At 42.3% G+C, this 23,696-nt stretch overlaps 1 protein-coding gene across 7 annotated transcripts in view; it reads left to right on the top strand.

Annotated features, from left to right (window-relative positions):
* The window catches only part of RUNX1T1 (RUNX1 partner transcriptional co-repressor 1), a 191,613-nt gene that overhangs the window by 105,497 nt on the left and 62,420 nt on the right, over positions 1-23,696 (top strand). For 4 of the 7 annotated variants that reach the window (XM_060243514.1, XM_060243513.1, XM_060243515.1 and 1 more), the window contains one exon: positions 21,947-22,084. In XM_060243514.1, coding sequence (XP_060099497.1) covers positions 21,947-22,084 — 138 coding nt within the window. Of the gene's footprint in view, positions 1-15,914; positions 16,358-16,833; positions 16,869-17,601; positions 17,748-21,946; positions 22,085-23,696 lie in introns of those variants that run through there. The other 3 variants (XR_009555652.1, XM_060243511.1, XM_060243516.1) reach the window with 2 other exon arrangements.

Genomic DNA, 23,696 nt, shown 5'->3' on the forward strand with positions numbered 1-23,696 from the left:
GGTTCCAAGTGAACCCACTGGTCTGAGCTTTGCTGCAGATCTGCTTGCACTAGAAATCTTGAACCTAAGCATGGGCTTGGATTCAGTGATATGCAAGCTAGGGGACCTAGTCTTCTGTTCCCCATGACTATTTGATAGGGTAGTAGGGGGAAAGAGGAAGGTTGGCATCATATTAACACATGGCATCATATTAACACGTCATTGTGTTAAACCACAGAGTGTTGGGTGAATCCTAGAGCACAACACTGATGCAATGATATCACTTCTGGTTTTGTGCCATGCATCAATGCAACATTGTCCCATCCCTCAAATGCTCCCACTGGGGTACCAGTCATGGCTGGCACACCTAACACAAATAGACACATAAATGGACTTCCCATAATTCTGCTGGCTCAAGATCTTGAACAACCCCTAGCTCTTTCCTACCTGTATATTAGAGTGCCCAGAAACTGGTTGACCAAGATCTTCCACAAATGGAGACACAAGTGGGGATACAACAAGTTTGACTTAACACAAATGGTTACTGAAGTATTTTTATTGCATTTCTACTGGCACAAGAGCCCTAGTACACATGCAGATTTTATGATGGATCCAACCTATGGTTATTAATTTGCCGAATATCTCCATAATTCAAAATATGTTTTCAAATTCTAGAATGTTTATATTGATGAAAGAAAATGTTTCATTTGTAAAATGCCATTGCAGAGGCTGTTGATTCAGTTTTAATATAGCTGTGAAATTGCCTTCTTCCACAGTAAACATTGGTCTGTCTAGTTCAGCATTGTCTACTCTGACTATCAGTGGCATTCCAGGATTCTAGGGAGAGAAAGCTTTTCCTCAGCACCTCTTTTTAGAACATCTTGAGGAGTTTTTCCACTGTCTCTATATCTGCTTCATTCTTTGTCATTCAAATTCTAGAACAATGTACAGAGAGGTAAAGTTTCTAGAATTTTTGAAGCAATTAAAAGAAAGGGTTTTTTTAAAAAAACCAAAAAACAACAACTGTGAATTTTCTAGAAGGATGAAAACATATGCATTACTTATTTTTTATCAAGACTAAACTTATTTTACTGATCAATTCTCCATTATACCCCATGAGCCCCAAAAGAAGGAGCCCCTATCCTTCATTATTTCTAATGTAGGGAAGGTATTTAAAAGGTGTGTGGTTCCTTTAAATGTGATGGCCTGAACTCCATTTTGCTTATGGCTCCACCCCCTGTCTCCTGGCTCCACCTCCAAAGTCTCCTGGCTCCACCCCCAAAGCCCCCAGATATTTCTTGAATTGGACTTGACAACCCTAAGGGGAGAATCATGGTTATCTGGGCTCAAGTGGTCTAAAGCAGAGCATGGTTGTGGAGGGCAGGTGCTGACTCAGGAGCAGAGAAGAGGAGGGTGGAGCTCAGCTCAAAGTTGTTTTTATGCCCTGCTTTTTTCTGCCCCAAGGAGTCTCAAAGTGGCTTACAATCACCTTCTCTTCCTCTTCCCGCAACAGACACCTTGTAAGGTAGGTGAGACTGAGAGAGTTTTAAGCAAACTGTGACTGGCCAATGTTTACCCAGCAGGCTTCATGTGATGGAGGAGGAAATCAAACCTGGTTCTTCAGATTATAGTCCACAGGTTTTACCACTACACTACACTGGCTTTCAATGACCAGGTATGAAGCTGGAGCTGGAAATGAAAGGAAGCTGGCTGAAGGCGAAGGAGGGAAAGTGGCAGGTTGCAGTGCCATGGCTCTTCTCCCATGTACTTCAGTGTTACCCTGAGGTGTGGGATGTAAACCACAACTTCAGGTGCATGGATTGATTATACAACAGTCTGGGTAAAACAACAGAGACTGCAGCTGGAACTTTCAGGATCCCATAAGGTTCCTCTGTCCTCAGGGGCTACCTACAGTGCCCTGAGATTTTTTTTTTGGGGGGGGGGGTGAAAAAAGGAACTGAATTATATATGCATCTGGATCTGTATTACCATTAATGAAGTATAGAGTCCAACACATATTGAATACATACAAAATCTTACACACAAATGAAATTCACAGAAATTTGCAATTTAATCATTAAAAAGATGCAGAAACCTTGACACAGCAGAACTACAGATCAAGTATGGAATGGGACAAATTATATTTGTGGAACCCTACTAACTAGTGGTGGTATTCAGCAAAAATTTGAATGGCATTAGGAGTCATCATTGCAGTCACTCTCTTCAGTTCATCATAGCTCCATTTTCAGGGACACGTTTTAAAGAAAATAGTTAATACACTTATGAGAGCCTCATAAAAATGGAAATGGTTGTAAACAGAAGAAACTAAGTGCAATGGATTTTTCTCATTTATTTTGAACAATAGCTGATTATGTGGAGCAGAAGATTAAGTACCCAATTTTTTTGTGCTGAAAAAGAATGAAATAAAGATGCAACAAAACTGATAAATGCTTTGGGGTTTTTTTGTAATCTGTTTTTGAGGTTATGCACAACACTTTGTGTAGATTATATTGAAGATGAAGCCAATTGCCAAGTCTGTTTATGTAAGTTTTGCCTCTTACAATGCAATCCTAAACATAATTAAACTCTTCTGTGCCCATTGACTTGAATGGATTTAGAAAGGTGTAAGTCTACCTTTTTCTTTTTTAAATGGCACTGTCATTTTATTTGTCATTCAGTTCATTTGTTTCTGAGAAACAGTACTACTAGAAAAACTGTATGTGGTGTTTGGGTCTCTACAACTATCTACAACTAGCAGTTTTGGTTAATTGCATTTATAGCCCATCACGTCTGTAATGTACTAAGTGATGAGACGTGTTGAAGGCAACATGCTTTATTAGCGAGTACATCACAAGGCGAGGAAACGCGGACCGGGTCCCGATTATATACATACCCTGGAACAACCCTCAGTCTGGCCAGGTCCAATCGTGTAGGGCTTCCAGCACTTGCTTCCGCAATGGGGGGGGGGGGGAAACCACCACCCTGCTGCCCCAGAGAAGGCACCCCTTGTGCATGGACAGTTCTTCTCTGTGTGATGCGAACGCCCTGAATTCTACGTCCAGTTTGCCCGTGGGCCACCCCCTTCCCACCCAGTCTAAAACACGTGCAAGGATGTGGTCTCTACCCGTGACCCTAGCTACTTCGGCGGCGTGGAGTCTCTATAAGCATCACATGGTCGGCAGGGGCAGGATCCGTGTCCATAGAGGGCAGCAGCAGGCAGCTGAGGGCTTCAGCGTGTCCCATAGCTTTGCCAGGGCCGTGGACCAGGGCATATGTGTATGAGTTGAGAAACTGGTTCCACCGCAGGACGCACTGTGACAGAATTTGTGGTATCTGGCGATCTGCGGCTAGGAGGCCCAGTAGTGGCTTGTGGTCCGTGGCAATCGTGAAATGCCTACCGTATAGGTAGTCATTGAATTTATGCACCCCCGCCACTATTGCCAAGGCCTCCTTGTCTATCTGGGCATAGTTGTGCTCCACGGGGGTCAAGGTCCTTGAATAATAGGCCATGGGGACCTCCCTCCCATCCAGGAGTTGGTGCCCCAGAACGGCGCCCACCCCGTATGGGGAAGCGTTACAAGCCAGAATCACTGGTAGGGATTCATCAAAATGGTGGAGCACATCATTGGAAACTAGGAGGACCTTGACTGCCTGAAAAGCAGCGACCTGCTTCTTTTCCCAGACCCACGGGGCATTTTTATCAAGGAGCCTATGAAGGGGTACTGTGATGGCTGCTTTGTGGGGCAAAAATGAATGATAAAAATTTAATAAGCCCAAGAAACTTTGTTACTCTGTCTTGCACGTGGGGGCCAGGGTGTGGACTATTGCCCTGGTCTTGTCGGCTGTCGGGTGGATTCCCGTGGTGTCTACTGCAAACCCCAAGAACTCTACCCTCGACACCCCGAGGGAACACTTTTCCCGCTTCACTTTAAGTCCTGCCATCTGGAAACGGTGGAGTACCTCTCGCAGTCGGCTGCTGAACTCCTCAGCGTCTGGGGCGGTGATCAAAACATCATCAAAAAATGGTTGCACTCCGGAGATCCCTTTGAAAAGAGAGTCCATTATGCTCTGAAAAATCCCCGGAGCCACACTAACCCCAAATTGCAACCGCTGCGCCCGAAAAGCTCCCCTGTAAGTCACAATGATCTGGGCCTCTGCTGTCTCAGTGTCCCCCGGGAGTTGCTGGTACGCCTGGGCCAGGTCCAGTTTCCCAAAAAACTTAGAGCCTGCTAGGGCTTCCAGTATGTGGCTGACCACCAGAATAGGGTATGGATTGTACTGAAGTGCCTTATTTATTGTGCACTTATAGTCAGCACATATGCGCACCTCTCCATTTGGCTTCACTGGAGTGACTATGGGTGTTTCCCATACAGCGTAGGATACCGGTTCTAGCACTCCCTGGGCCGTGAGGCGGTCCAGCTCCGCTTCTATTTTTGGCTTAAGAGTGAACGGAACTTGCCTGGCCTTCAGCCTTATCGGTTTCATGTGGGGATCAATGGATAAGGTGATGGTAGGCCCCTTGTAGCACCCCAGGGACCCATCAAACACTTCCGGGAATTCCAGGCACACGTGCTCGAAATTTTGCGTTTGCATCTGCTGCACCCCCACTATTTGAATACAAAGCGGTTGAAACCAGGCCAGCCCCAGTAATGTGGTGAGCTGCCATTTGACCACGAGTATGTCCAACTTACCCTTAAAGTTCTTAAACTCTACCCTTACAGTGGCCCAACCTGAAATCTGTACGGCGTTTTTTTGGAAGTCCCGCAGTATGAAATCAGCTGGTCGCAGCCGGGGCCGGCCAAGGGGGCAAAGTTTTCTTAGAGACTCCTCTGAAATTATGGAGATGGAGGAGCCTGAGTCCAGCTCCATTAGGCATGGAGCGCCCTCGATTAGGACCAACACCCTGACCTTATCTGGGGTGGTGAGGGGCAAGTTCATTACATGCAGGCTAATCGTGAGGTCGAGTAGGCATTGGTCGAGTCGTAGTTGGTGGACTGGTGTCTTCGGGTGGCCTTGGCCCGGCAAGCCCGCACTATGTGGCCCACTCTTCCACAGTTCCTGCAGTCCACGTTGCGATATGGGCAGTCCCATCGCTCGTGTGGATTCCCACAGCTGGCGCACTTGGTGTTGGCAAGTCTCTCAGTTGCTCATGGTTGAGTGGCCGCTCTCGGCCCCATTCCTGGTTGGCGATGGAGCTGGTTTGCCTCCTCCTCCTCTGGATTGCCCGGTGCCAACTCCTTTTGGTGGATAGCTTCCGCTCGCGGGTTGTGGTAAGCTTTAGTTGCTCTCTCGAATGTGGTGGCTTCGTTGAAGGCGAGTTGGAGGGTGAGCTCCTCCTTTGCGAAGAGCTTTTGCTGCAGTCTTTTGTCTCGGAGGCCCCAGACGAATTGATCCCTCAGGGCTTCATCCAGCTAGTCGAAGCTGCAGCTTCCCGCAATTTGACAGAGGGTGGCCAGGTAGACGGCGGCCATCTCTCCCGCTCCTTGATCCCTCTTGTGGAAGAGAAATCGGCGGGCGATGATGGATGGATGGGGCAAGAAGTGCCTGGTCAGGAGTCTGACTATCTCCTCATACGTTTTCTCCGTGATCTTCGTGGGGGCCGAGAGACCCTTTGCGATCTCAAATTTGGCCTCCCCGCAGACACTCAAGAGCACGTCTCTCTTGTGGCTATAATCATGTTCACTCGTAGGTAGCTGTCGACCCGCTCCATGTAGGTCTCCCACCTATCAGGGTTGGCAGGGTCGAACTCAGCAAGGTGGCCCGTCGTCCCACTCGGGTTAGCCATGGCGGTGGGCGCTTCAGTCTCCCTAGACTGCATGCCTGCAAAGTCCCACTTGGGGAGTTACCTGGCTAGAATCCCACCTTTGTCGCCACTGTAATGTACTGAGTGACGAGACGTGTTGAAGGCAACATGCGTTATTAGCGAGTACATCACAAGGCGAGGAAACACGGGCCGGGTCCCAATTATATACATACCCCAGAACAACCCTCAGTCTGGCCAGGTCCAATCCTGGCCAGTTAAACTTCCTGCCACAGATCTTGATTGGCGGAGTGTATTTGGGAGCTACGTCCGGGGACCAGTGGACTTCCACCTCTGTAACGTTCGCTGTGTTGTAACTTCAATCACAAAAAGCCAGTGAGACTTTTTAAAAAGGTACATGCTATTTCTAGAAGTCATACAGGCTAAGATTTTGGCTGCTGTTTTTAAAAAGATGATCTGGAGTGTAATGTGTGATCAACAGTTACCCAGCCATGGCTGTGCTGAATGATGTCCACAGTGCAGCTCATCTTGAATTGCAAGCAACTATCCAAGCAGAAATTTGGACTGATTTGCTCCCACACACACTGGGGAAAAACAAAAAAGTTCAAATATTAATTCAATTTCTATGAAGTCCACAACATCCCTACTGAGAGCACTTCTATGTGTGGGTTGTGGGTCTGATACAACTCATAGCAAGTATACTTAAGAGAATACTGTGTTGATCATAAAGGCTGTGAACATATATGAACATATAAAGCTGCCTTATACTGAATCAGACACTTGGTCCATCAAAGTCAGTATTGTCTTCTCAGACTAGCAGCGGCTCTCCAGGGTCTCAAGCTGAGGTTTTTCACACCTATTTGCCTGGACCCTTTTTTGGAGATGCCAGGGATTGAACCTGGGACCTTCTGCTTCCCAAGCAGATGCTCTACCACTGAGCCACCATCCCTCCCCTGTCCAACCATCCCTATGGTTGAGGAGGGGCTGTGGATCGGTGATAGGGTAAGTGTTATACATGAGAAAAGTGTCAGGTTCAGTTCATGACATCTCCAATTACAAGAATCAGGTAGTAGATTATGTGAAACACCTCTGCCTGAGACCCTAGAAAGTTCCTGATAGCCAGAGTAGACAAAAATTTATGTTACATCTATTTGCTAAATCCACAGTATTTTCTCACTAGAGTTTTTATTTACCTTTTTTTTATTCCAGGGGGGTGGTAGACTAGGAAAGTCTGACTAGGAAAGTCTGTTCCCATAGGGGAAGTTGTAAAAACCCTGCCCAAAATATTGGAGTCCTGTTTCTAAAATGGCTTTTCTAGTTTGTTAAATGAGAGGCCTTATGCCAGAATGAAAGATCACTTCATGTTCAAATACTAGTGACCCAGCTATTATGTTTATCTAGCTTGTGAGTCCGTATACAGTCTGATGTCACTTTGACCCAGCTGAAACAGCATTCCCATTCACCAAACCATCCCTGGACTCACTGGGATAAGTAAGATGAAATTTTTATTACTGAAGAAATTTAACCCTTTTTGAGGGGGAGGGGAGAAATAATAATATTTAATTGTCTCAACAAACTAGGTCACTCTTTGTTATCTCCAGAAATCTGTTCTGAAGATCGAACATGTTTTGCAAACAGGTGCCATTGAGCTAACTTTCTGTTAAATTTATTGAATACACCGGGAGATTTCATTTTCTTTTTAATTTCCTATATTTGGTAAATTTGTAGCTTTCTGTAGTTCTTTTTTCTGTACAGTGGATGTAGTTATCGACATTCTTTCCTTGGAGTAAGAGTGTTCTTTGCCATCTGTTTACAGGAAATGGAAATATTCTGTTTTTAAGGTTTTAACTGTTTAAATATTTAATTGTTTTATACTTGAAATTGTTTAAATTTTATGTTTGATTAATTGTTGGAAGCCGCCCTGAGCCATTCGTGGGAAGGGCGGGATATAAATCTCGAATAAATAAATAAATAAATAAGTGTTCAAGTGTTCGGTTGTACAAATCGAGAATCTTGAGATTTCTTTTCCATCGCAGCACCAAAATGTGGGATTTCCTATGTTCTGATGATTTGAAAAATCCGGACTGATTTCAAGATCTAAATCTAACTGAGGGCTAAAATAGGGTTGGCCGGTCCAATCTTCACCCCCATGGGAGGATTTGGAGGGTGTTCCAAGAGGAGCATGGCCATCCTCTATGCCATGACATCATGCAGAGTCACACAGTGACATCATCATGTCCCAGATGCAGTGTACACACGCCCCCACTTTTTCTAACTGTTTAAAGAGAAGTTTTCCTTTAAATGGTTGGGGAGAGAACAAGAGCAATGCATACCTGCCCTGCAAGAGGTGAGCTCACTTCTTGCAGGGTAGGAGTTGGTGGCCCCTGCTTGGAAAGAGCAGGGACTTTATGTGCCTGCCCGCCTTACAATCAGCCACTTGAAGAACAGGTGAGCGCAGCATCTGTTCTTTTCTTTTTCCTCACAGGAGGGGAGGGAGAGGGGTGGTTGCCCAGTGTTCACTCTTGGGGACAGGGCCTCCCCCCACTGGCCACCTGGCTGGTGGTGGGCTGTAGTTCATGAAATCGAGGGATCCCCTGCCCCCCACCTGGGGACTGGCTAAAGTGAAGTAGTTATGCTTAGCGATGTCAGCTAATTATTCAGTCCTTCTTCTAGCAGTGTGATTGGCAGAATAAGATTCAACACCAATAGATACCTTGAGGCAAAAAAAATAAATCTAATTTTACATGTTGTTAATGTCCAGCCAGGACAGAGAAGTTTAAGTTTATTATCATAATGTTAAAAAAGCAATAAAACAGGAAATTTAATGTTAGGATTTATTAAGAAAGAAATTAAAGGTAAATGGAGAGAATCAGAATAACTTTGTATAAATCTGTGATACAGAGCTGTATGAAGTAATGTGTACTTAACTAGTGACTACATATCTGAAAAGACCTTCTGGAGTTTTTGTGCACTATTTATAGAAATAAATGCTTAACACATTGTGATTTTTTCATTTAGAAAATATTGTACAATATATAAGTATGAAATAATGAATAATGTGGAGATAACAAGCTTATTTCAGACTCCGTATTCCACGAGAGGCAGGACATTGCTGGAGGCCATTTTTGGCCTATTCTTCCTCCCTGAAGATCTCCAAGTTGCATCCCAAGCTGTTTCTGAGGATAATCTGATTCTTAAGGGAGGTGGGGTTGTAGGAGCCTACAGCAGAAAGGGAGATGACTAGGTCATGCCAGGTAAAAGAGGTGTTTCTTGGAGATCTCCAGGAATCTCCTTTCTGAGTCCCTCTAGCATTTCATCCCTCTAAACCTCTGTTTCCTGCCTGAAAGGAGGGGGGTGGGAGCTTGGCCATCCCATTGTCTCTAGCTAGACCTATTCGTATTTTTTAAGAGGTAACTGAGGTGAGTCTGAAAAGCCATTGACTGACTTCCTTCTTCCCAGCCTGTTCTCTGCCCAGAGGAAGTGTGTGTGTGGGGGGGGGGGGGGGGACTGTTAAAACACATAGTGGAGATTTTGCTCCTTTCAAACCTCCCAGGAAAAATGCATTTCTCTACACCAAGTTTCTATCATTTTCTGGTTGTGAGCATCATAAATCTGGGCTTCATGGACTTCTTGTCTAATGTAGCAAGGCAGTTTCTTACATTTTTATGCTTTAAAAAGCCTGCACAACTTGTGACCTGTAAAGCTGATCGAAGCCCACCAGCAATAAATTATTGGCTACAGGCTAGGCACTGAAAAAACAAAAGAATCACAATGCACCTGGCTATTGATGATGATAAACTATTATTATTATTATTATTATTATTATTATTATTATTATTTACCTGAATAGGTCACAAGTTATGTGGGATCGTACTAACTCTGGTGCTACACTGGGTTGGATTCAGGCTAAATTTTCTATCACTATAACTTTTTTTGCTTTCCACCTCCCACTGCAGCCTACTGATCTCTATAAGACACTGCTCCTGTGGAATAAGGGAACAATATGGGAGGCATGTCAAGCAGGAAGGAGGTATTGGTGGACATTGCCAATTTAGTCTGGATCATCTGTGATTAAGTTTCTCATTGAGGGTTGCAGAATGCACTTTGAAAACTTCCTCTTACTCTGATTATCTTTACTGAAAATGGAAACAGTTTTCATGTATGTAGGAAAAACAATTAACGGTAAAATCTTATGTAGAGTCATCTTGTTCTGAGCCCACTGACTTCAGTGGACTGATTTACTTATCTGTAGTGTTGCTTGGGTTTTCTTTTTGGAGCTTTAGCTAAGTATAGAATGTTACACTTTTCTAACTCTGTGTGAATAAAATACTTCCCCCCCCCTCCAAAAAAAAAAAGATCATTAGAGATCCATATAACAATTCTTAGAGAACTGGTGTCATATATTTGGGGAATTTTCAGTTTTCATTAATATTGGTCCAGCTGTCTGCTCATTATTTTCTATGTGGAAAAACCGAAGGGTTTCTGCAGTGGCTGGTTGTTGTTGCTGTTGTTGTTTTTAACCAAACGAAACCAATGTTTCAGTAAACCTAGGCCTCCCTCTCTAGTAAATCTCTCAAAATTTCAAACAAATTGGACAAAAGGGTCTGATTTTACAGCACCCTGAAGAAGATCCCTTTAATCATCCTTCTCTTCATTGTTTTATGTGGAGAAATGTTTTTAACCAAATGAATGAATAGTTAAAATAATAACAGTATATTAATAATAATTAACTTCCCCCTCCTCCCTAAGTATTTTTCCTTCATAAGTACCACCCTGAGGAAAAAAAGAAAAGCTAGCTACTAATAATACCAATCAAACCAGTCTGTAGTCAAGCCAGGGTTTAGCATAGTAGCTCAAGGTCCAGGCTTGTGCACTCCATGTACATTTCAGCCAGGACCTCCAAAGTAATCCAAGGCTTTTTTTTTCACTGCCAGAAGTTTCCAAAGAGCCATGTGTGGAGATTGTTGCATAGGATAGCCCAACTGGCCAAGGACAGCTCCCTGCCTGATACCAGCTGGCTGGGGAATATGTCTCTTCCACTTCCTGTTTCCTGGGTAAGCTGCAGAGAACTGAGAAGATACTTTCCAACCCAATTCCAAGGCTGAAGGAGCTGGGTATGATTACCCTGAAGAGGAGAAGACAATTATTAGATGAAAATTATCATGAGGTTGTTGGGAACCCTTTCACTGTGTTGGGTATTGGTGACCCAATCTGATACTAGAAAAATCTGACATTTTAATGGGCCAGTGATGCATGATTGCACCCAAGTGATATGTCCGAAGCATAAATCTTTGTTACTTTTCCCAGTAACAACATGTTTTACTGTGTGACACAAGGCTGGTGTGGTACCTGATGGTGGAGGAAAGTGCTGTCAAGTCACAACTGATTTATGGTGACCCCATAGGGTTTTCAAGGCAAGAGATGAACAGAGATGGTTTGCCATTGCCTGCCTCTGCATAGCAACCAAGACTTCTTTGGTAGTGTCTCATCCAAATGCTAACCAGGACCAACCCTTCTTAGTAGCTGAGATCAGACAAGATTAGATTAGCTTGGCCCATCCAGGGTAGGACTGTGTAGGACTGGGTTTTAAATCTTGGATTTTTTTTTTAACAGCCCTGATAAAATCTGTGTGTCCCAATTTAAAACACGTCATTCAAATCAGGATTGGGCTGTGTACATAAAAAAGTGAAGTCAAATGTGATTTCGGGCTGTATCAACAGAAGTATAATGTCCAGATCACACAAAGTGATGATACTGCTTTACTCTACTATGGTTAGACCTCACCTGGAGTATTCAGTTTTGAGCAGTAAAATTTAAGAAGGATATAGACAAGTTGAAATGTGTCCAGGGGAGGGCAACAATGATAGTGAGAGGTCCGGAGACCAAGTCGTATGAGGAAAGACTGAAGGAGCTGGGTATGATTACCCTGAAGAGGAGATGACTGAGAGGTGATAGAATAACCATCTTCAGGTATCCGAAGGGCTGTCATATAGAGGATGGTATGGAATTGTTTTCTGTTGCCTCAGAAGGGCAGACTGGAATGAATGGGTTCAAATTAAATCAAAAGAGCTTTCATCTAAACATTAGGAAGAACTTCCTCACAGAGCAGTTCCTCAGTGGAACAGGCTTCTTCAGGAGGTGGTGGACTCTCCTTCTTTGGAGGTTTTTAAACAGAGGCTATATGGCCATCTGACAGTGATGCTGATTCTGTGAATTAGGCAGATTATGAGAAGGAAGTAGGAAGGGTTGCATCAGCACTTAGTTCTTCTGACCTTTTTTACATGCCCAGGGAAATGTTGTTCGCTACTTCGGGGTCAGGTAGCAATTTTTCTCCAGGCCAGTTTTGCCAGGGGTCCTGGAGAGTGTGTGTTGCCAACTTCTGGGCAGAGAGCAGGTGTCACTGTGGATGTGTGGGGGGAGGTATTTGTGAATTTACTGCATTGTGCAGGGGGGTTGGACTAGATGGCCCTGGAGATCCCTTCCAATTCTATGATTTTATGGATATGTCAATGTATGGGCCAAGATCTAAAGAAATGTGTAACTGGCTGGTTTCACAGCTTTGGGATAGTATTTACAAGTGCTGTGGTAGCAAACAAAAGACAGTTTCTTTGACTCAAAAATATCTTTAACATTTTGAAATAAAGGAGGTTTGTTTGTTGCTTGCTTAACTTGCCTTGCAAAAAAGAGTTTACCAACTCAGAAGAGGATTTTATAGTTTTTGTTTGGCTTAACAAAGGATATATACTAGTACAGGCTGAAGCCTTTGTTGTTGTTGTTTATTTAGCTTGCTTTTATTTAAGATGACTTAGTGTCATATTGCTGAAAAATGATTATCAGAGGAAATATGCATTTCAGTAATTTTTAAAATAGATAATTATTTCCAGTACTGTATTAACTGATAGTTTTATAAACCATTAATTTGTTCTCCTAATAAATATGGGGGGAAACCTATGCTTGAAAATTATTCATGGCCAGTGGCAAGGAAGTTCTCCTTCTCTTCAGCAAATATTGCCAAGTTAAAGACCATAACTAGTTGATATTTTTCTGCTTATAAAATAGGAAAGCCCATACTTAACATCTTGGAGTCTGTGTACTGTAATATTGTAATTAGGATGTGGAAGTAGGGTTGCTAAGTCTAATTCAAGAAATATCTGGAGACATTGGGGGTGGAGCCAGGAGCAAGCTTGTGACAAGCATAATTGAGCTCCAAAGGGAGTTCTGGCCATCACTTTTAAAGGGACCACACACCTTTTAAATGCCTTCCCTCCATTGGAAATAATGGATAGAAAAGGCACCTTCTTTTGAAACTTGGAGGGTATTTTGGGGAGAGGCACTGGATGCTATGCTGAAAATGCCTCTATCTGAAAAAACAGCCCCCCACCCCAAGTACCCATGGATCAATTCTCCATTATACCCTATGGGAATTGGTCTCCACACAGAATAATGGAATGCTCAGCAGACAGGCCCCCCCTTGCTTTCTGATGATCTGGAATTGGGGGGGGAGGGCCTCCAAACGGGGGGATCCCCTGCCCCCACTTGGGGATTGGCAACCCTATGTGGGATCTCTGGGTTTGCATTCCTGTTTCACTATTAAACTCAGTGCCAGTGTTCCCTCTAAGCTGAGTTAGCGTGAGCCAGCTCACAGATTTTTAGCCTCCAACTCACAGATTTTCGTTCAGGAAGGATGAACCCAGAGCACAATAATTTATGCAGTAGCTCACAACTTTAATGCAGAAGCTCACAAAGTAGAATTTTTGCTTACAAGACTCTGCAGCTTAGAGGGAACACTATGCATAACCTTAGGCTAGTAATTCTCTCTCAGCCTAACCTGTCTCACAAGGTTGTTGTGAGGATAAAATGGGGAAAGGGTAGTCATATATGAGACTCTCAGTTCATTGGGGGAACGTAAGAAGAGCCTTGCTGGATCAGACCTATAGGATCCATGGAATTCAACATCCTGTTTTACAGAGCAGCCAACTAGTTGCCCTGGAGGGCCAATGAACTGCATAGAAACCAGGGTCTTCCTATATTGCCTCCTAGCACTGGTATCCAGAGGTTTATTGCCCTTCAGTCACCATAGTTTCCTTTAGTCACCATGACTAGTAGCAAGAAGGGCAAAATAAAAATGCTTACAATATATAGACAGACCTTTTATGAAGTACTTCAAGAACTGTGCAAGAAATGTATTAATTATCCAATCATTCTAAACTGTTAATTACATGTTGCTTTAATTTCTACAAGATGTTTAATCCTTTAATCCTGTTTCAGTAAATTTGTATCTTCTGTTCCTTTTGCTTCCTATGTAATCATGTTATATGATCTGCAAAATAGCATAACTGTCTTTATATATGTATTAACTCCATCACCTTTTGACTTAGTAACATTATACAAACCAAATGATAGGGTTGTGTCACTGATGAGACAAGCAATGCACAGTGATCCCATTCATGTCAGCTTTTCTGGTGTATATCTGGTGTTTTCCATTTTGTGCGCATTAAGCATTGAAAATCTCTTATTGTTAGTTTCTGGACTCTAGTCTAAAGAAAACAAGATGGCAGGAAAACTAAAACTGGTAAATTTAGCCAGTGTTAGAAGTTTCTATGGGTTAGTAGAAGAACACTGGTTGCAATCAATGAAGATTATTTTTCAAGAATCTTTCAGGCCTGGACATACATCTGGAACTCTTTATACTAGCTAACAGTAAAATAAATGCCACTGCTTATTATATCCTACGTTTTTTATTTTCAAAAGGAAACTGAAAACATACCACTGGCAGAACTGCCTGACATTGAATTGACTATTGAGGGAAGTTACAGTTGCGTATTTACATATTCCATAGTTTGTTCCATACATCAAGCTTTCCTTGATGCACACACATTGGATGTTTTCCATATAAGCTGAAATTTTACCATCTATGAAAGGCCAAATTGTTTTAAAAGTGGATTAAACCATTAAGATCCCGTATGGTTTATGCTCATGATTACAGAGATATTTCTTTTTTCCTTACTCTGCTGTGCACGTCCTTCTTAGTGGTCTTCTTCTGTCTCTATATTTATTTTTTATAATGTTGGAAACACTTGCAATACATATCACAGTTCACCTAAAAGTTAAATACAGAGTTAAAAATAATTCCCATAATAAGAACCGAATGTATGACAAAGAACAGCTCAGTGTCAGAAACCAAAACAATCCTCAGAAGAAACGTCATAATTTAGAGTTGGTTTTACAGCATTCTTTAATTTAGAGTGGAGCAAAATGCTTCTGTGATTAAATCACAGCTTCTAGCCCTTTGCTGCTAAAAGAAATTCGGGAATGTATAGTTCATTTTTTTAAAAAAATATAACTCAGAACAAATGGAGGAGATGTTTGCATGCTTGAAACATGCTTTATGAATTTATCTTAAGACTCTCCTGTTACCAGAGATATGTTTGCACATAGGTTGGATTTGGACTGTTATTTTGCCATCTACCCTCATCATGAATTTATTGCCAAGAAGAGAAAAATGAGTTCCAGCCAGATCTTCCTTGAATTTTGAGAAGCTATTGAGTTTAAGCCCAGTTTGAAGAAAGCTGGGTATTCTTGGGTTTTTTTTAATGAAGCACATAATGCTTTAAAGATTGTGAAGCTGAAATAACTTCCATAAAAAGCAATATGTTACGACTGGACTCTTAAAAACACAAAATGATGGCTAACCTGTTTAAGATTTGCAGGAGCCCTCAACCTAGATCATTGGCCCCTAAGGCAAAAGACCTTTGATTCACAAGGGCCAGTAGGTAAAGTAGGTAAATTTTACTTTGACCCCTTAATGTGCACTTGTTTTCATGGTCTGGCAAGTCCTAATTATCTTTATAATTAAGTTAGCTCCCCATTTTGAGTTGATAATGATGAAGGAAAGTCCTGATAGACATGGAGTTTTGCATCTCAGTTTGTAATGTTTGTCAGAAAGCAGACATTGGTCCCATAATTTCATTGCATGGTGATTGCATGGTACAGTGCTTACAGTTTCTAAGGAAGCAAGCAACACATCTAGTCTATACCCCTTAGTTTCTTTAAATCCTTTTGTACCATGGGGAAAGAGAGAATGTTGATCGTGATCAGCTGATAGAACCTGCAGGGATTTCAGAGTGAGCACAGCTGTCCTGCCTATATTAGCTGTGACCACAGCTTTTTTCTGTTTATAACAGATTGTAGGGCACTATTTTAAGCTTTGCTGCTCAAAGCACTTTCATGAGGGTGCCCGACTGAGTAGGGGAAAGTCCAGAGGTTTGAGTGTGTGTTCACTGTTTTAGCTAGGGTTGCCAGGCCTGTGTGCGAAAATACTTGGAGATTTTTGTGGGTAGACTCAGGAGAGTGCGGGGTTTGAGGAGGGGAGGCAGCTCAGCATGGTAGAGTTCCTTCTTCAAAGCAGCCATTTTCTCCAGGGGAGCTGATCCCTGCTAGCTGGAGATCAGCTGTAAAAGTGGAAGATCTCCAGGCCCCACCTTGTGGCTTGCAATCCTTGAACTTTTAGCCCTTGTTAAAAATGGCCTCCACTAAGTTTCCCAGCCTCTGGTTTCTTGACAGTGGCAAAAGTGCACAACAACTGACTTGGCAGGGCAAGCCCAGACCTGCACTAAGGTAGGTTCCAGTCTGCTCTGACTAAAGCAGAGCAGCTGGTATGGCACTTATCATTACAGTTCCCAACAGACCTGGAGGGGAAAAAATGTCCTGTCCTTTTATGTATGAATCTGATGTAAATATTACCTGATAAATGGCATACCTTTAAGTCTCTGTTGAAGGGATAGGAATTTTTTTTTCTCCAGGCAGTTGGGACGTTTACTCATGGTAATATGGAGCTGTCAACCCAGCTACGGAGGGAATCTGTTTTGTTTTTAAACTGTGAGCTTTCCTTTCATCATTTTTGACTTTTTAAAGCTGCCCAGTAGGGTTTTTTTTTTTAATTTCAATTTTTTTTCTGCAGACCTGGGACTTTTCTCAGGTTTGTAGAAAGATCTGTCTTGCCCATTCACAATTCCAGTCACTGGGTTTAAGCATCCAAAAATATTCTGACTGTTTAAGATACCATGCAAAGGTCTCTGCATTGTTTCCAACAGTTCTTTGGAATGTGAAGGCATGAGATATGATGAAGGTAAATGGGTTTGTTTACTATCTCCAGCATGTCACTGTATTGGTTGTTGTTTTTTTAATTTGAAAAGCCCAAGTAATGCCATAAACATTATTGATAGGAACAGTTCTTAAAAGCATTTACTTTTGAATGTCTGAAGGAAGTTAAAATATATTGATTATTATTAATTAGCAGAGAATTGAGAATGATCAATAGTAACACAATATATTATTCAGGCTTCAAATTATGAGGAATTATTGATTGCTGATGCATGATCATTTATGCTTCATTTCAGTTAGGCAGTTAGTAAAAATATCATACAAATAATATATCTGTTTATATAACATAATGCAAACTATTTGGGGTCTTGGCCCTTTCCAAAGTCCATCTTTCCTTGGTTCTGATTCTTTTTGGTGTCCTGTTGTCAACCATCCAACAGCAAACTCCAAAGAGATAGACACAGAAGGCTGTGATTGTGTGCACGGAACGGAATTGCCTTTTAAGCGATAAAGAGCTGTTGGAGGGTACGGACTGTACCTATTATTTCATGAGTAACAGACGATGTTAGTGGAATATGATTTCCTCCCTCCCTCATACACTACTCCCTTGCTGCTCACGACTATGCTTACGCTATGCTGTTTCAGATTTGTATACCTGGAACTGGAATACATTCCCCAACACTTCAGTGTGAGTGTTAGCAGAATGAAATCCAGATGGGCCAGCAGTTGCCAATGTTATCTCCTGGCCAGCTCTGGCAAACCTCTCTTTCTCTCTCCTTTCTTGGTATGGCAGAAATATTTGTCTTTATTTAGGAGAGCCAGTATTCTTTTTCCTTGTCTCTCTTCCTGTGGTGCAATTTAAAGCTGAAAGCTGTTTATTGCCTTGTTGCTGATGTTGGTGGGGGTGAGTGCAAGAAACAATTAACATTTTGAGACTCATTTCCTCCTCTTTCCTCCTCCTCTTTTGAGTTTGTCATTGTTTTGTTAAATATCTGATCACAGCTAAGTCCAACAAATTGCTTCATAGATACTGCATTGTTTATTCCGTTTACAACACTCATGGTCTCCTAATATATTTCTAGATTCCTTAATACTCCCTCCTCCTCAAGACTGCAAATACTCAAGTTTATGAAAACTTGCTTTGTTGAAATGATAATAAAATGAGAATTCTCATCTTATTTTCATTCTAAGTCTCCTTGCTTCCTAAAACCTTTTTATTAGTTTGATCACAGAACATTTTTAATTGAAATTGGAAGGGAATGGACTTCATTTTGTAGTTTCTTAGCATTCTCAGACTGGAACAGCATAGTGTTTTGTTTAGTGCCTTATTTCATTGAGGCTCACACAAGAACTCTTCTCCATGGATTGGGCCCCAAAGTTTTCCTTAAATTCGTTTCTCATCCATATGTGTGCTGGCTCGCAGCTTTGCTTCTTACAGAAAGTTCAAAGTGCTTCTTATGATTTTCCAATTTCTTCCCTCCCTTGAACCATGAAATAAATCATATGGCAACTCAAACTAAATTGGCTATATTTTTAAGCATACCATTTGGGGCCAATTTATTTAGGTTTTCTATTTATTGTTATAAAATTTTATATCATTTTAATAGCATATGATGCTGCCAAGAGGGTAGTGTGGCTAAGGAATTGTAAGTACAAATGTTTATTGAGGTGTAAATGGGGAAAAATGTGAAACAATAAGGCAGTGTTACTGTAGAAAAGTCACAGTATCATATTGTCATATAAATAGTCATTTGTTTTTTTTATCAAGCCCAAATAAACTTGTCTTATCATTCTCATGGAAAATTCCATCAAACTGTTCAAATGAATAGTCCATTAAAGTTTGATTTTGAGCTGATAGCTATGTTTTAGTTCTCATGCAGAAAACCTGAAAGAATATTTATCTCTTGAAAGACTGAGCCCACCCCCAGTGAAATTACAATGTGATATGACATAAAAATCAAACTCAGTCCTAAATCACATTATCTTCTCCCCAATTTGCTTCCTGTACCTAATGAGAGAGTGCAGGGCTCTTTTTCTAGCAGAAGCTGCTCTGCATATTAGGCCATACCCCTGATGTAACCAATCATCCAAGAGCTTAGAGGGCTCTTAGTACAGGGCCTACTGTAAGCTCCAGGAGGATTGGCTAAATCAGGGGTGTGTAGCCTAATATGCAGAGTAGCTCCTGCTAGAAAAAGAGTCCTGACGGAGTGAGATCATGCCTTTATCACCTATAAGACCTCTGGGATATATAAACTTATCTAACACACTTACATTCAAATAATGTAGTTTGATCTCCAGGAAGTATGTGAAATATCAACTATGCCATTCAGCTATATATATGCATATATCTGTGCATTCCCTGTGAAAATATTGTGTCCGTACATTAACATTTATAAGGGTAGGTGCACCCAGCAGACAGGATGGAAAATCATGATCACTGGTATCCCGTATACATTAGGAGAAGGTAGTCTAGTGGATGATGTCATAAAAGCTGGAAGATGATTCCAACCTTGTTCTGTGCCCTATGCTGTGAAACCATGTACTTGAAATATGTATCCTATTACTCTTTACGGAATATTTTCACAGCGAGTGCATGGGAGCAGGCCATGTATGCTTCTGCCTAGGGTGTCGCCTGCCCTACAGGCTGCCACTAGGTGCCCCCTCCACACATGCTGCCTGGTGCCTCACCACCCCTAATGCCTGCCCGAGACCTGGGTAGATGAAAGAGGCAGCGTGGTCTTGCTGTGAGGCTGCCTCCCCTATGAGGGAAGGCAGTCTTGGAGTGAGGCAGAGGTGCCATGCTGCCTCATTCACCTGCCCAGGACCGGGTGGACAAAAGAGACGGGGCTGCAGTGACTCGTCTCCCCACCATTTAAATACCCCCACCAATCAGCTGGTTAGTGGGGGTCTTCTAATGGGAGAGGGAGGCAGATCGACTGCTTCTGTCACTTTGCCTAGTAGAGAGGTGGCAGAAGTAGCCCCACCCCAGTGCCACCCCTGGATATATTAATTGACTTTTTATGTGAAACCAGAAGATTAAAAAATGTCAAGCACGACCAGGAATATTTAACTAGTATCCAACAGCCTTACACTTCAATTCTAAACCCATTTACTTGGAGGCAGTTGCCATTACTTTTGTTTGAACCAAATATAGGATCACATAGGATTGAACTGTAGAGCAGTCTTCGCACCTGAAAGTGAGGCTGACTTCTCTGGAACAGGTGAGGATTGTAGCCTTAGAAAAGAAAAGACAAGCAGCAGGAAATACTACTATGTATATATATATGAGCTGGGGGTTATATATGACATGGCAATGAAGACTGCTAAAAAGGAATTCTATGCAGCCTCCATTGCATCCGCTAGCTCTCACCTAGCACAACTGTTTAGGGTAATTTAGGACATTAAGTTTCTCACTGAGAGAACCAAAAAGATTAGTAATTCAGACATAAGCTGTGAGGCATTTGCAAACTTTTTTTTGCTGAGAAAGTCTTATTGCTCCACTGTGACCCCATCCAGTCTGGCTTCTGCCCTGGTCATGGCACAGAAACCATGCTGGTTGCCCACATGGATGATCTCTGCAGGCCGTTGGATTGAGCTGGGTCGGCGCTGCTGTTATTGCTTAACTTGACAGCAGCATTCAACACAATGGATCACCATCTACTGGTTCATTGTCTCACCAATGTTGGAGTATGTGGGACAGCTCTAAAGTGAGTTGCCTCATTCCTCCATGGTCAGTACAGAGGGTGGTGCTATGTGAGAGTTCCCCTCTCAATACCTTGTGGCATGCAGGGTTCCTCGAGCCAGTCCTCACCCTGATGTTGTTCAACATCTATATTCATCCTCTCACCCAGCTGGCATGGAGTTTCAGGTTGGGTTGCCATCAGAACTCAACTATAGCTGCTGATGGATAGCCAGCAGACACCATCCCAGGAAACCTGGACAAAGTTTTGGAATCCATAGTGAGGTTGTTGAAGCAGAGTTGGTTGAGACTGAATTTATCAAGAATGGAGGTTCTCTGGCTGAGTGAAGGAGATTTAGGTTTGGGGTGCCAACTCCTGACCACATGCCCTTAAAGCTGGTGCAGATGATCAAGAGTCTGGGTGTGGTTCTGGAGGGCTCCTTGTCAGTGAATACCCAGATCACAAATATTATCAGGCTGGCATTCTTCCACCTGCGTCAGGTCAGGCGACTGGCTCCCTATCTGTCTTGCCCCAACTTAGCCACTGTAATCCATGCAATTGTCACTGTAGCTTGCTCTACACAGGGCTATCCTTGAAACTGATTCTGAAGCTTGTCCAGAATGCTGAGTCTTTATGGGGAATCTGATAACCGCACACATACAACCTGTGCTTCACCAGCCGTACTGGCTGCAGGCTGAGTATCAGGTCAGGTTCAAAGTTCTGTTTTTGACTTTTAAGGCCCTGTATGGCCGGGGACCAATGCTCCTACAGGACTGCCTTTCCTGGTGTGCCCCCTGGAGAGCACTACACTCAGGAGATCAACTTCTACTGGAGGTCCCTGGCCCAAAGAGCATACAGCTGTCTGAAATTTGCACTGTTGTCCATGTCGATGTTAGAGTTTATTGTTTTTGTGTTTTAGATTGTTCTAATATATTTTGTAACAATATATGTTGTTCACTGCTCTGAGCCTGCTTGTAGAGAGGACAGTATAAAGCTTTAATGAAATAAACAAATACTACATAACCAATGCCAGCTGCCTGACCAATACTCATTTGCACACAATCAGGTTTTGATTCTGGTGGCACCATTATGATGTTTTATTGCCATGCTGCTGCTTCAATGTTGGCCCCTGTTTGTTAGGGTTATTTGGATATCAAATGAAGGTTGGTTTGTTCTAACTCCAGTTTCTCCTGGAATGTTGCATCTGAACTCTTCTGTAACAGAGATCAGAAATACAGCACAGTTATAAATGAGACTCTCTCATCTGTGTTTGATATGTCAAAAGCTATTGCAGGGAGGGGGACTCTGCTCTGTCCTGAAGTCATTTAGCTTTCTTTAAAAATTCTGGGGTTTGTTCTTATTTTAAAGGATTTGTTTGTATATAAAGGGAAAAATAGAATAAAAATGCCCGTGTGTGTTTCAGATCGCATTGAGAAGCATTCCACAATGCCAGACTCACCTGTGGATGTGAAGACACAATCCAGGCTGACGCCTCCAACAATGCCACCTCCTCCCACTACCCAAGGAGCCCCAAGAACCAGTTCTTTCACGCCCACAACGTGTAATTATATCTTTACTCTATAAATTCTTCCACATGTAAAGAGTAGATGCTTGCTACAGGTAAATAGCAGAAAAGGGTGATAAAGAAAATCTGATGCACCATATAGGAAAAACGATTTACTATGTGTTAAGGTAATTGAGCAAAACCAGGATGAGAAAGGATTAGTCATAATTGTGATATATTAATAGTTATTAAGCTCAGAAACTTGGTCACTCTGATAGATTCTGTGCACTTTAAAGGAACAATTATTGTTCTCTTCCTCTTGCGCTGTTGCCTCAAAGTTTAATCCTTTGGTGGTTTGGGAGAATTGTGAAAACTTCGGTCAGCCCAAACTTTATAGTAGCAGAGCCTTCATAATTGTTTTTTGATAGCTACATGATACATATCTCTTATGAGGGGGAGGAGAAGGTTGCTGCTTAAAAATAATTTGATCAGCCTTATCCACCCATACATATTATTTTACTTTGTTTGCTTGAAATCCAACATGTGGGTCTTTAGTTTGGGGTAAAGATTGAAGAAAACATTTATATTGCAAAAAGTCCAGTTTCCTTAATAAATCCAGCTCATATAGCTTTAGAGCTGGGCCCCTTACCTTTTTGAGCCTACAGACGCCTTTGGAATTCTGGAACAAGGTGGTGGGTGCAACTACAAAATGGCTGCCACAGCAAGCAGAGCCAACTATGAAATAATCAGGAAGTGAAGTTATGTGTAAGTCTCATAGCAACTTCAGCATTTCAGGCAGAAGCTCTGTTTAGCTTTCAATCTGCACAGCCAATCAGAAGCCCCGTTGGGCAAAAGCCCTACCTGGCTCTGACCACTCTAAAAAAACTTGGCAGGCACCAAGAAGGTGTTTCTGAGCACCATGTTGGGAACCCTAGCCTCTAGCATAACAGCAATTTTATTATATAGTCCCATTTCTTATCCCAGCCTTTGGCACATGACTGCCTATTTTTTGTAGCTTTGTTTCATTTCCCTGTTGTTGGACTATTGCGTGAAAAGGCAGATCCATCCACTTACTCAGATGATTGTGGGCACTATTGCTTTCGACTAATGCTTTTGCACATTATGCTTTGCAAAGAGTTGTACTGAAACATTCAGTATTACTGAAGCCAGCACCACAAGCGAGGTGCCCTACTCAGGAATTGCCTGTTTGCCTACAAGTCATTGCCAGTGTTTCTTGGGAACTTGTTGACTTGGATGTTGTCTCCTAGAGCTTGATATCAAAGTAGAACTAGAGAAGCAGGGAGAAAGAAAGCACTGTTGTTTTTTGAGTAATGAAAGCTTATGCAGAAAGGGAAAGTTGTCCATTATCCCTAACAGAGCTTGAGGGAATGAGTGAAATTTCTTTACTGCCCATATCGTAAATCAATCACAAGAGAACATCTTTATTCAAAACAAGAATTGTCATTTCTGAGAGAAGCAAAAATATAGCTGTGTTCCATGGGTTTGGTCTCATTGAAATTAATCATCCGGTATATTGAAGAGAATTTTTCACAGGACAACATTGTGTATTTAAAACATAGGTAGAAAAATACAGAGACAAATGTAGCCATTCAAATGAGTGCTCAGTGTGTACAGAAGTAGAGTAATAAACAATATTTTTCCTGGATTA

Source organism: Heteronotia binoei, chromosome 7 (assembly GCF_032191835.1).
Source record: "Heteronotia binoei isolate CCM8104 ecotype False Entrance Well chromosome 7, APGP_CSIRO_Hbin_v1, whole genome shotgun sequence".
Taxonomy (NCBI): domain Eukaryota; kingdom Metazoa; phylum Chordata; class Lepidosauria; order Squamata; family Gekkonidae; genus Heteronotia; species Heteronotia binoei.